The sequence below is a fragment of the Sceloporus undulatus genome, chromosome 2, assembly GCF_019175285.1.
Source record: "Sceloporus undulatus isolate JIND9_A2432 ecotype Alabama chromosome 2, SceUnd_v1.1, whole genome shotgun sequence".
NCBI classification, from domain to species: domain Eukaryota; kingdom Metazoa; phylum Chordata; class Lepidosauria; order Squamata; family Phrynosomatidae; genus Sceloporus; species Sceloporus undulatus.
In genome coordinates, this window is record NC_056523.1 from 212268992 (window position 1) to 212281588 (window position 12597).

Sequence of the window (12597 nt, forward strand, 5' to 3'; positions counted from 1 at the left end):
CCCTGGGCGTCGTGGGCCTCCCTTGCCGGGTGCTCCTCGGGGGAGTGGGTGCAGGGTCTGGCCCGGGGGGCCTCGGTGGTCATCGAGGGCAAGGTGCTGCCGCCCAGCGGGGGCTCCCCGGGAAGAGAAGGAGCAGCAGGAGCAGCAGGGGGAGGGAGGAGGCGAGGCCGAGGAGGAGGAGGAGGAGGAGAAGGAGAAGAAGGGGCCACCTCGCTGCTGCTGCTCGTCCTCCCGGAGCCAGCAGCCTCCGCAGCCCCCGCCTCCTCCTCCTCCTCCTCGTCTTCCTCGCCGCCTCCCCGGCCGCCTGCCTCTGCCTCCTCGCCTGGGTCCCGGGCGGCCCGGGTGCGCGTGCTGCAGGTGTGGCCGGCCAAGAGCGGCGGGCTGCGGAAGGACGCCTTGCTCTGGGTGCTGCTGGCCCCCGGAGGCGCCTCGGCTTGCGGGAAGAGCCTCCGGCAGGAGAGGCGCTACATCTTCTTCATGGAGCCCCTGCGGCGGGAGGAGGAGAAGGAGGAGGAGGAGGAGGCCCACGCCGCCCCGGCCCCCATCAACGCCAGCACGGGAGCCTCCTGGCCCTGGTCCTCCTCGCCTGCCTCGCCCTCGCCTCTTCCTCCGCTGCTCTTCCGGGCCTCTTCCCCGCCCCTGGAGACCGGCAGGAGCGTCAAAGAGGAGGTCGGCAGGGCTCTCTGCGCCCGGGGATGTGGTAAGTCCCAGGGGCTCCTCCAAGGCCAGGGGGAAAAGAGAGCGAGCAACAAGACCAAGGGGAAATGCAGGGTTCCCAGGACTCCATAGAATAGGGACCAGGGCAGTTCAAGGGTCTGGAAACGGACTGTTCCTCCAATGGGGATGTAGTCAGAGAGAGAGAGAGAGAGAGAGAGAGAGAGAGAGAATGGTGGGATGCAGAGGGTCTCTTTGCCTTGGTTGACCCCCAGCTGCAAACCCAGCTGTGGCTTCGATGAGTGAAGGCAAAGGAGCTGAGGTCCCATTTCTTTCCTTCCCATTCCTCCACTTCTTCTCTCCAGCTTCATCCCTTCTCCTCTCCAGGCTGGATCTGGACCTCTCTCCCTCCTCTCTCTCTCTCTCTCTCTCTCTCTCGGTGTCTTCTAGGTGGAGGTGGCTTTCTCAGTCTTGGAGGGAGAAGTTGGGTCACAAGGGTGGGAAACTTTCCTCCTTGTTGTTGCTGTTGCTGCTGTTGCAAAAGCGCCTTCCAGCAACAAGCAGGTGGCTGCTTCTGGCTTGTCTGTGCACAAGAAGAGTGCTGTTTTTATTAGAACCATGCTGTTTTTCTCTTCGGAAGGTGGCTGCTTGGTCAGGCAAGGGCAGGAGAAAGAGGAGGACCATCGCTGGGCCATTGGTGGATCCTTTGCCTTCATCTGGAGAAAGGCCTTGGCTTTCTTAAAAGAAAGGATGCACTTTTGGGGGGGAAAGACTGTGGGGTTGAGAGGTTTTAGATGCTTCTGATTGATCACTGTTTAGGTTGGCATGTTGTTGTGGTGGTAACTTTAACGAAACCGAAGTCGATCCCAGCTTCTCTTGGCCTTGGCTGTGTGTATTGTGTTATCTGGAGAGGTTGCTTTGTGTAGAAGACTCCCTGGCTAGGCTTTGCTGAAAAGCCAGGTGCAAAACCGGTCTAGTTGTTTCGCATCTGCTCCTTGTTGGGGTCCGCTCTGAAAACTTTCCATCGAGGAGAACAGGAAAGGAAAAGAAAGAGAACAAAAACCATTTCAAAACAATGTGCCTTTGCCAGCTCCTGGCATTTTTAGTGACCGCAGAAGGTAACATCATAATAACTCTACAGTGCTATATAAATAAAGCATAATAACAACAACAACAACAACAACTCAGTCCTCCCCACTACTAGTTGCAGTTGCCTTCGTGAGATGTTGGGCTCAGTTTGAATGAATGGAGTTTCATGTTTCCTAGCCCCTGAAATGCTCAGCTTTTTAAGTGTGAGTTTCCCAGGATGGCTGGTTTTGTGTAGATAGAGAAGAGAAAGATTGTTGAAAGCAGAGCTGCCAAGACAGAACCTTGAATCCTCCCTCCATTCATTTGGTGTCCTTCCACTTGGACTTAGGCTGGTCATCTTTTTCACAGGCATTGGAAGGTGATTTTGATCCTTCTTTTATGGGCATCCTCTGCCCTATTTCCCCCCGAAGGGCTCTGTAGGGAGGGAGCTGTCCACACTAAACGGTGCTGATCTTGACTGAATGACGTCGGGATTCCCCAGGACTGGCGGAGAGATGTCACTGTGTAAAACAAGGGGAATACTCTGCAGGGACCTGACATATTGGCTGGCATAAAGGCTCAACATTGCTCTACAGCTGGTTGTGTGTGTGTGTGTGTGTGTGTGTGTGTGTGTGTGATGCAAAGAGAAAGGAGGGCTCCTTTCTTGTGATGCAAAGAGAAAGGAGGGCTCTTTCAGCCCACTATACTCAGACTTAGCGTGATTAAACAAGACAGAGAAAGGATTTGGTCAGCTACCGAAACAGAACTGGATACAGATATAGCTTTAGGGGAAGAAAAAATACCTGAAGATATCAGAACCCTGTTCATTTCTGTCAACGCATGAGCCTCGATGTATGTTTCGTAACAGTGTTGAGACTAGCAAAGCCTCAGACCTTTGTGTGACTTTAATTCAATCGTTCCCGGCTCGCCTACGATATGCAAACCATCGTTTCTTTATATTATCTTGAAATAGGTGGCTCTTTTTTTGGGGGGGGTTGACTGTTGTTTCTCCATTGCATTTCCACTGCCACCTTCCATATAGATGGTTTAAAATAATCAGGACATTTCAACAGCTGTGGAGTGCTGCTCACGTTGCAACAACAGAAAATGCAACGGCAAGTCAGCTACTCGCAAGTGGAACGTTGTTGTGTTTTGCCTTCATCTTTGTGTGACTGAAATATATGAATATTTGTAGCCTTTGTAAGTTAGTTTCAGCCAGAAATTCGAATTTTAGAGCATATGTTTTGGGAGTTCATTAAATAAGTGTATCTGTGGCTAATTTAGTGGAGGGATGTAAATAATACTGCCCTTAGGGATTCCACAGATGTTTTTCTTTATTCATATTAAGTGTTTTTCTCCTTGTTCCCAGGAATAAGGACAGTATGCTAACATTTATTTGTCAGTTCCCACCTTCTTATCTGTACAGAAATATTATGCATGTATTTACAGTGTTTGTTTCTTACCTAACCACTAAAATACTGTGAACCGATCAGTGCATTTCAGAGTCAAAACATTAAACGTATCTTCTGTTTTCTTTAACATACCATTCCACCTCTTTTCCTTAATCCAGAGCAAAGTAAGTTTGCTCACTTGCTGGAATGTCAACAAATTTGGCTTTGATTTTCATAGGCACTGAACTCCGAATACTCCTTATTGTATTGTGGCTCCATACTTACTTAGGACTGAGGTAAACAGTCTTTTATAACAGTGCCTCATTAATAATGCCCTGCAAGAGAATATCAGATGGCAATAAATTGTCGGGTTCCAGGCCTTGCAACTCAATTTTGTTATCATGCCACAACATGGTTAAGAAAACGTGACTATAGTTTAGTGCGAAGGCTGAATTTACATAATGGTTTCAAACTAAACAGCAGGTCCAGTTTGGAAGAATTTTATATATTTATGGTTGAAAATTTGAATGTGCTGTTTATGGTGTGACATAGTGATTGAACTGATCCAGTGTATTAAGTGTTGTTATATTGCATTTGGAGTCCACTGAACCTAGAGCCTGGGATGCTGAGCAGATGAAAGTAGCAGCAGATGTTTTGATGTAGCTATGCTTTGCCTGCTTAATACACTGAAAAGCTCACTGTTTGGGTCCTGATTCATGACAGGCTGTGATGTCTGAACTGAGCCATTATATGATCGGCTAGCTCACAGTAATATGTCTTCAAGCTGCACTATTTTATATTATAGTATTAAAAATGCATTGAAAATACAAAGGTCCTGTGTCACATATGGGCATGGTTTGAAGCGGGCGAAGAGTAACTCTTAAAATCAGTAACATCAACCCAAATTGCTTTCAGTCAAGTACTTAGTTCTCTGTCCATCTCATCTTCACCCAACACATGTAAAAATGTACATTGTTTCTCCTCCTGGCTCAGGGTCAGAGGAGAAAGGAGGATGAATTTGGCATCTCAGAACTGTAATCCTTTCTCTCTGAAGAGTAGCTGTTATTCTCACTCCCCACTCCCACCTCTGGGCATGCAAACCTGGCATCATATATCTCCACAGCCTAAATGTAAATGTTAATGATGTGATTAGTCCTTGCTCAAAATAAGTACTTTCATTGCCTTTGAAGATATAGATTATACATTCGATTGAGGCAGGGGAAGTACATCCTTTCTCATAATGTGGCAGCATTCATACAAGCTGTCTAATGAAGGGGAAGCCCAGAAAATACCATCTTCCTGCCTTTCACTTTAGAAATGATTAGAAGAGGGCATCCTCCCATTAGCTGTGCAGAGTTCATGGCATTACAATTTTATGTTTCCAGCACTGGTAGTAATGCCAACTACCATGTATTTGCCATTTAATAAATATTTTTTCCTACACTATCTCTTATCAATCAGTTTTTTAGTGGGGAGTGCTCAATGTTACTGAGGTGCAATGAATGGGAGGGGAAGGGAAATTCCCTCTTTTACTTCAGAAGGTGGCAATGGAGGTTTTTTTGGGGGGAGGCCACCTCACTATTGTACCAGTGTCAGGTTGCCGGCAACCTAGTTGCCCTTGCTGACAACTAGTCAGTCAGTATCAGTGTACTAGCCCAGTGCCAACTCAGACTGAGGTGACCTCTATCTCCATATTCCAAGAACTACTGGGAATAATTCACCTTCTCCTCCCAATGATCCTGATGTAACATTTCACTAGTTCATTGGGACTTTACCTGCGATTACCAGTCTGAAATGATGGAGAGGACAACATTAAATATTTTTCTCTGGCACATTGGTTTCCTGATTCATGAATCCTTCCTGAATGAGGCATTCAGGAATCAATTTCCCACACCTGCAGCCTGAAGTGTTACAGCTGAGAAGGAGAATTACTCAGTCTGCCATAATCTGCAGATCAGCTGTTACTGAACACAGGCATAAGCAGATGTTTTACATATCTCCCGATTGTTATATTTTCCATACATTTCTAGCATGCGTTGTGGCTTTCTAGGCCTTTTCCATGGCTCCTGTTCCCATTGTCCTACATAAATGGCATTGCCCTCTAGTTTGTTTCTTTTTTTTCATGAAAGGGGTTGGGGCAATGCCATACAGTTGATTAGAGGGAACCATCTGGCCCATAGTTTTTTTATGACTGGACTCTAAACATGCTAAGAAACATCTGTGTGCTTCTTTCTTGGATCTATGCAAAGCAATCCAAAATTAAAGTTAGCATTTTCTTGTTGTAACTTTACATTTAGCTCTCTCTTCAAGTAAAGAGGATTTGCCAGCAAGAGATGACACATTAATAAGATGCATGCCTTTTGTTTCTGCTCATATACATTTGGTATTCGTATAACAGTTTGTTCGTTGGTGTGTTGATCTACTGTCTTTGAAGCATTAGGCCACTTACATTTTCAGTAGTTTTTAATTTGAGTTGAGCATACAATTTTTCACTGATGATAGCAGAAGTGGTTTGACTGGGTGGGTCCACTATGTTAGATGGAAGTGCGTGTTGTTTCAAAGGAGGCTGTAATGTACCATCTCTTGAAGAAGGCTGTAATGTACCAGTCCCAAAGGTATGTGAGCACTACCACTAATGTCACCTTGAACATGCGGTGGTTGGGCAGCTTCTAATTTTATTGGAGGGATGTCTATCCTGTGCTTCTTCATAGATCTCTCGGCAGCTTTTGATACTGTTGTTCATGGGACCCTACTGGAACAGCTCCATCACATGGGCATGGGAGGCACTGTGGGGCAGTGGTTCTGCTCCTACTTGTGGGGCCAGTTCCAGAAAGTAACATTGGAAGACTACTGTTCACCTGCATGGCTGTGTTCAGCTCTATTGCTATGGCATGCCATAGGGTTCTTTCTTAACTCCCATGCTGTTTGATATCTGTATCAAGCTCCTAGGGGCAGTTGTTAGGAATTTGGGGATTAAGTGCCACCAGTGGCGGCAATATACTATTGAAGGACATGGGTGAAGGCTTTCCCTGCTATGACACCTCATTTATGGAATACCATCCTCTCAGAAGCCTCATTGGCACCAACGTTGGCCTGATTCTGGTACCAAATCATCATTAAAGATTTATTAAAGTCTTTGAGACCTGATTTATGACATTCTACATGTGCTGTGGTTTGTATTGTTTTAAATGGCTTTAACGGGTTTTTAATTTATCATTAAGTGATAAATAATTTAATATACATTTAGTCTTTTGGAATTATTGTCATTGTTTTAAATTATTCTGATCCTGGGAGAAAGGTGGAATGAAATAAATGAAATATAATAAATAAAATAATTTGATTTGATGCTGCCCTGAGCTCTTTGGATATAGGGGAAAATATAAACATTTAAAAGGAATAATATAAACAACTATGCAACTATTTATGTAAAAAAATAAAATACTTAAAATATTTTGTGTCTATTTTTTAAAGAGAATACTTAAATGCTCTGCCATGAAGAAAGCTTTAATAGTAGCAGTGCCATAGCTGTCAGTTTTATGTATAAGACTATATCGGCTCAAGGACTGTGCTTGAGTATAACAATATTTATGTTTACATTTACATATCTGGTTTGTTAAAATCTATCAGGTAGATGAGCTGTTTAATTTACTTGGAAATGTTGTGCCTTACGTTGTTTGAAACCCAGTATCTGTTGTTGTCCCATCACTCCATTGTCTCATCTAACAGTGTAAAACTGAAATATAGTCACCTGGGAAATGTCTCTTAAGCACATTCACTTTAAAAAGGCTTTTGAAAAGCTGTCTTCCTATTTACCCACACCGGGGAGTATATTTTTATCTCTGTATGCTAGGTTAGATAGACCCAGTACTAATGGAATTGGCATACATACCCTTGAAGACTCAAGAGTTAGATACAATTCTCGGAAGGTTTGAGGTTAACAGACTTGTATTCTTTCTTTAACAATGCAGTTTGAGCATAATGCTGTAGGTATTACTGGCCTATGCATTTTTCTAGCCAATAATGAAAGCAGGATTATGACTAACAACCATGCTTTTGAAATACCTGACCGTGGGGCTGCAAGCAGTAGTTTAATCAACTGAAGGTTTAGTTGACTGATCTATGGGGACTATGGAGAAAGGATCAAAGTGAGGGCATTGCCCGCCTTAAGAATTCCATCATCCTTATGAAATTTTCCTTCTGTCTTCACATTTCTAGTTTTGCAGAGAGTGAGACATTGAAAATCTTTCACACCTGAGAGTCTTATATTTCTTATTGGTGGTAGGTTCAATGATTTAGGGACATAATTGGTCAGCCAATGAGTCATTTAACAAGCAGATGAGTAAACAAATGAAGATGTGCAGTGGATGCTCTTTGTTATCAAATATCATTTCCATATTAGCCAACACAAATAAATACTAAAGGTATCTCAGGTGGCAATTGCACTTGATCTCAAGTGAATATAGTAGGCTGCAGATAGGGGATGTGAGGTGGCCCCATAGACAGGAATTTTTTTCCCATTTCAGCAGACCTTGCAGTTGATATATTATGAGTAACATTCTTTTTAGGAAGCAACATAACTATCTGTAGTGTCATTAGATGGGAGCAGTCAACGCAACTTATTCTTTCCACAGAGTGCTTACTCATTACATCTCAAATGTTATTTTTTGAGAGTTACCTGGCTAACCTTGTGCCAGGTTCAGAAGCTTCAACTGGTTCAAAACATGGCAGCAAGACTGGTTGCAGGAAAATCTAAATTCAACCATATAACACCTATCTTAAAATATCTACACTGGCTGCCTATTAGCATCTGGCCACAATGCAAGGTGTTGGTTATTACCTTTAAAGCCCTACATGGCTTGGGCCCAGTTTACTTGCAGGAATGTCACCTCCCATATAATCCTTCCCGCACACTCAGGTCCTCTGGGAAGAATCTCCTGCAACCAAAGAAAACCAGGTTGGTTGCGATGTCCCAGAGGACCTTCTCAGTTGCCGCTCCAAAAATTTGGAATGACCTGCCGGTGGAGATCCACCATATTAAACCTCTTGGCACTTTTAAGAAAGTGATTAAGACAGATCTCTTCTGGCAGGACTTCCCAACTGATCTCCTACTAGAGCAGGATTACTGCTCAATGAAAAGGTACTCTACTCCCACTGTTATTTTAAATTGTATTAAATGATTGTTCTGTTTTAATGCGTAGTTTCATTTATCTTAATTGAGAAGGAGGAAGGTTGGGGGATTGAGGGGATATTTTGATAACTTGTTTGTATAAATTGTATTTGATCTTTGCTGTTATCTGCCTTGATCCTCCGGAAGAGGTGGGATACAAATAAATATTATTTTTATTATTATTATGACACTTTTATTGGTGTTCCCTATTTTAAAGTACATTTTTGTAAAATAATCAAATTAATGAAAATGTAAAATGTAAATAATTTAATGGGTAGCTCATAAAGTAATGCAAAATGAGTAACATTTTTCCTTTCAAAAGTAGATAATTTTCCCTCTCTAAATTTTGTATGACAAAGGCAGTAGGTGACTTTGCTGACTTGAGGAGGCCTCTTGTTTTTGAGAACATGTTCCACCTGTTGATCTGCAACTTCCATTCACCCTCGTCATTTACCAGGTGTATTAATATCTGCCAGCTTTATTTTTTCAAGGAGGAAGAAATTATCAAGGTGGTATGTAACCAAGATCTATGTGCAACGACACACTTGTGCATTACTTGTGCATATGTGTAAATATACAGTGATGCTTAGCACTGCATTCAGCAACATTTAGAAGGAGGATAAGTGTCAGGGTTTGGAATCTGACAGCAGGAATAAAGAACACAAGAGGCATAAATGCCAACTTTGTGTGACCGAGAGACATTTTTTTTTAACAAACCAACTTAATCAGAGGCAGAAAAACACAGATTTTTTTTTAAAATAAAAAACCTAGGAATTTTCTGTCATCACCTCTCAGAAACATTGGTGAATGCTCAGTAGAAACTAGCAGTGAGCTCTGCAGGGGGATGAAGGATTCAGAGTTCCTAAGGGAATATGATGGAGTGTCTGCTTCATTTTTCATATTGTTATCAGATATTTTTTTACACTAGCTAACTTTTTCATTGTTTGAATTTTATTGTGGGGCTGCACATTTTGTGTATGAAAACATGCTGTGCTGTTGTCATAGTGCACTCTGATTTCTTTTGAGAAAACGGGTACAACATTGGGCTACTTTGTAATGTTGGTACAAGCCACTATCTCTTTACCATGCCTTTGCTGCCGCCGTTTTACTGGATTTTGATTAGGTAGATAAAATACTGATTATGCAGTTACGATGCTGGCTTTGATGACTGTAAGTTCAACAGATCGGCAGTTTAAGACCCAACTGCTGCATGACAGAGTGAGCTCCCATCACTAGCCCCAGCTTCTGCCAACCAAGCAGTTCAAAAGCATACATGTAGATAAATAAGTATGACTTTGGTGGGAAAGTAGCAGCGTTATGTGTGCCTCAGCATTTAGTCATGCTGGCCACATGACCACAGAGTTGCCTTTGTCAACGCTGGATCCCTTGGCTTAGTAACAAAGGTAAGCACTGCTCCCTACAGTTGGACACAACTTGACAATCATGTAAAAGGGGAAACTAGATAAAATACTTTCAAATCAAAGCTGCTGATAAAGGGATTATGCTTTATGGGGATGAGGAAGATTGCTCCCGTGTCCTTCTCCCATGTCTGCTATGATAATATATTCAATGAATATAGTGGTCATTGTACTACAGGTTTCCCAGATTGTAAAAAGAAAGGTACTGTACAGTAAAGAGAGCTTAGTGGTTCCTGCAGTCAGATGTTACTAGCTTATCACTAATAAACCATGCCAAAACCGAACTCTTATTTATGCACATTTCTGTGCTACTGGGTTTATATTATCTTTGTATTTCAAGGGTTTCCACATCTTAACAAATTTTCAAAAGCACCATCATTAGGTCAGAACAAGTGGGTTTTATCTAAGTCACCGGCCAGACTAGGGATGCTGTCTTCCAGAACAGTGTAGAGAGTCTAAATCTGGCACCCAGACTCTCAGTAGAAGCTGTCCCAGAGATCACTGTAAACCTCTTAGTGACTAGCAAGATGTGTGTTTTTCTGTGTGTTTCAAATAAATTTAGAATTGAGGTGGTGGAAAGAGTGATTTTATGTATTACAAAAGAAACTCCCTGTGCATTCAGAATGGGCATGACAGAGAAAAAATTCTATTCAAACTTTCTTATTGATAGTATAATTATGAACAGGCAGGATCCTACAAAGTCTGCAGTGGGATAGTGCAGTAACAGATACAGCATATAGAGATCGTGATAATGTGCCTTGTCTCTTTTCATTTCTGGACTGTGGGGGTTTGATAAAGCTGTTTGAGTACTTCTGATCTCTGAAATAGGTACCATATGGATGTACCCTAGGTAACAGAAATGTCAGATTGCACGCAGTACTGACAAACTGTGTGTGCTGGAGATGCTTTTAAGAATGTAAATAGTGCTGCAGATTAAGTGAATGGATTACATTACTACAGTGCATGCTACTATGTGAGCCTCCTCCTTTGAGGTAAGCTAATAGAGTTTGATACATCTAATTTTCTGAAGAAAATAAGCTAAATTTGTATATGAGTGATTATGGGGGAAGATCAATAGAATTATTTTGGCTTTAAAAAACCCATAGTAATAAGTCTGTTACATCAACAAAGGTTTTTATCACTTAAATTGGTCAGTTATGAACCAAATAATGTTCTTTAGGAAGTCTGCCATCTGCTGTATTCTGGATTGTCACTATTAATTATAAATATGAAATGGGATTATTTTAAGATTTACTGGAAAAATATAAATTAGGATTAAACAGATTTTCGGATAGCGTCAATTGGTGATCCTATTGTTGAACCAACAGTTTAATTGAGTTCCCATTGGAAAGGTGCCTTTATGGATTTCCAATAACGGACATAATTATCTACTTGGGATTGTGAGTGTTTATGTTGTGTCTAATGACAGATAGAAGTAACCATGTGTGACTGTGCAGTGTTCTGGGACTGTCTCACTATACACCTGTCTGTGCCAAGAGTATCTTTAGAAATGCAATGAAAATTTTAAATTAGAATTTACCACGATTATTTTCTCCTCAACAGAAAGCGAGTCCTAGAAAACACAGAGTGTCTTAACACACCTAATATGAACACATTCTCAGTGTGTACAATCTAATCATTTTTTTAAAAATAGAAAATTTAATGAGGAATAGTTATGTTACGAGACACCTCTTCTTAGAATTTAAATTAGATTTATTTTTTTAGTGAGTTGCATCAATTTTTAATATTCACCCTTCACCGTGCCTGGTTTTACTAAATGTAGAGATCTGTGGCATTTTGTACTTATAAATGTTGAGATTATTCTGATAACCGAGACAGGTTTTTTATATACCGCCAACATTTCGCAGGTGAAAACTGGGATACCTGTGGGCAAGCAACGTCAGAGTGTGTCAAGATGGCATAAAGAGAAGGACAAGCTAAAAGATGCTGCATCAGTTGGCTATTATCAAAACTTTATGGGAAGAGCAAAATTTCCCCCTTTCTCTCTTCTCTCTCCCCACAATAAGCTGAGTACAAACTGCTTCTCAATTTTTAACTCTACTTGCACTTGAAATAAGCCAAAGACAAAGGGGGAAAGGAGGAGGAAAAGAGAGAACCTGAGACATTTCAAAAGCAGCTTAAAATGTAGGCGGATAGAGAATTCATTGGGACTGTTTCTGCCAAACAGAGACAGTTTGAGAGTATACGTTTAACACAGAGAGTTATGCCATTGAGACCGGAACACCCCTCAGGTTATTTCAACAATCTTATACTTTATATACATTTACATATGCATTTACATATACATATAGACACACACACCATCACAGCTCCATGTAGGAAAAAATCCAGACATATCTCATGAATATGAAAAACTTCCATGAAATTTAATCCTTGGAGTGCTGTTATCACTTAGCTTGACATGACATTCCTTTTATTATTCTTGCATCCCTTAGTTTTTCTTTTACTTGTTGGTATTTTTTATAACTGGGCATATAAATCAGCAGTACAAATCTTAACTGATGGTACAAATTGCTGACTGTATATAGCCAAGTAACAATAAATATGGTAAAGAATATTCAGTAACTATAAATAAAATATGTGTATAATATCACCATACATTCAAATACATACTCTTGGCATCACAGCCCTTCAGACTAATGAATGTTCTGTACCACTGAACTCTCCTGGTCAGAATTAAATCCCATTAAATTCAATATGATTTGCTCTTAGTATTTATTTGATTTGATTTATTTGGTTTATATGTGAAGGCATATATAGGATTTCAGTCCAATACACACTTACTTGGGGAATGACTTCATTCAGCATTTTTGGCTTTATAGGCTATATACGATAATTCTGTAAACGACTTAGGGTAAGAATACTACCAAGAGTAGTA

The 12597-nt window shown here is 41.4% G+C and overlaps 1 protein-coding gene across 1 annotated transcript in view; it reads left to right on the forward strand.

The window, feature by feature from the left end:
* The first annotated feature begins 371 nt into the window (after positions 1-371).
* LOC121922729 (pro-neuregulin-1, membrane-bound isoform-like) overlaps positions 372-12597 on the forward strand; it is a 651075-nt gene continuing 638849 nt past the window's right edge. Inside the window, 1 exon segment of the mRNA XM_042452467.1 lies at positions 372-700. Coding sequence (XP_042308401.1) covers positions 478-700 — 223 coding nt within the window. The 5' untranslated portion in view covers positions 372-477.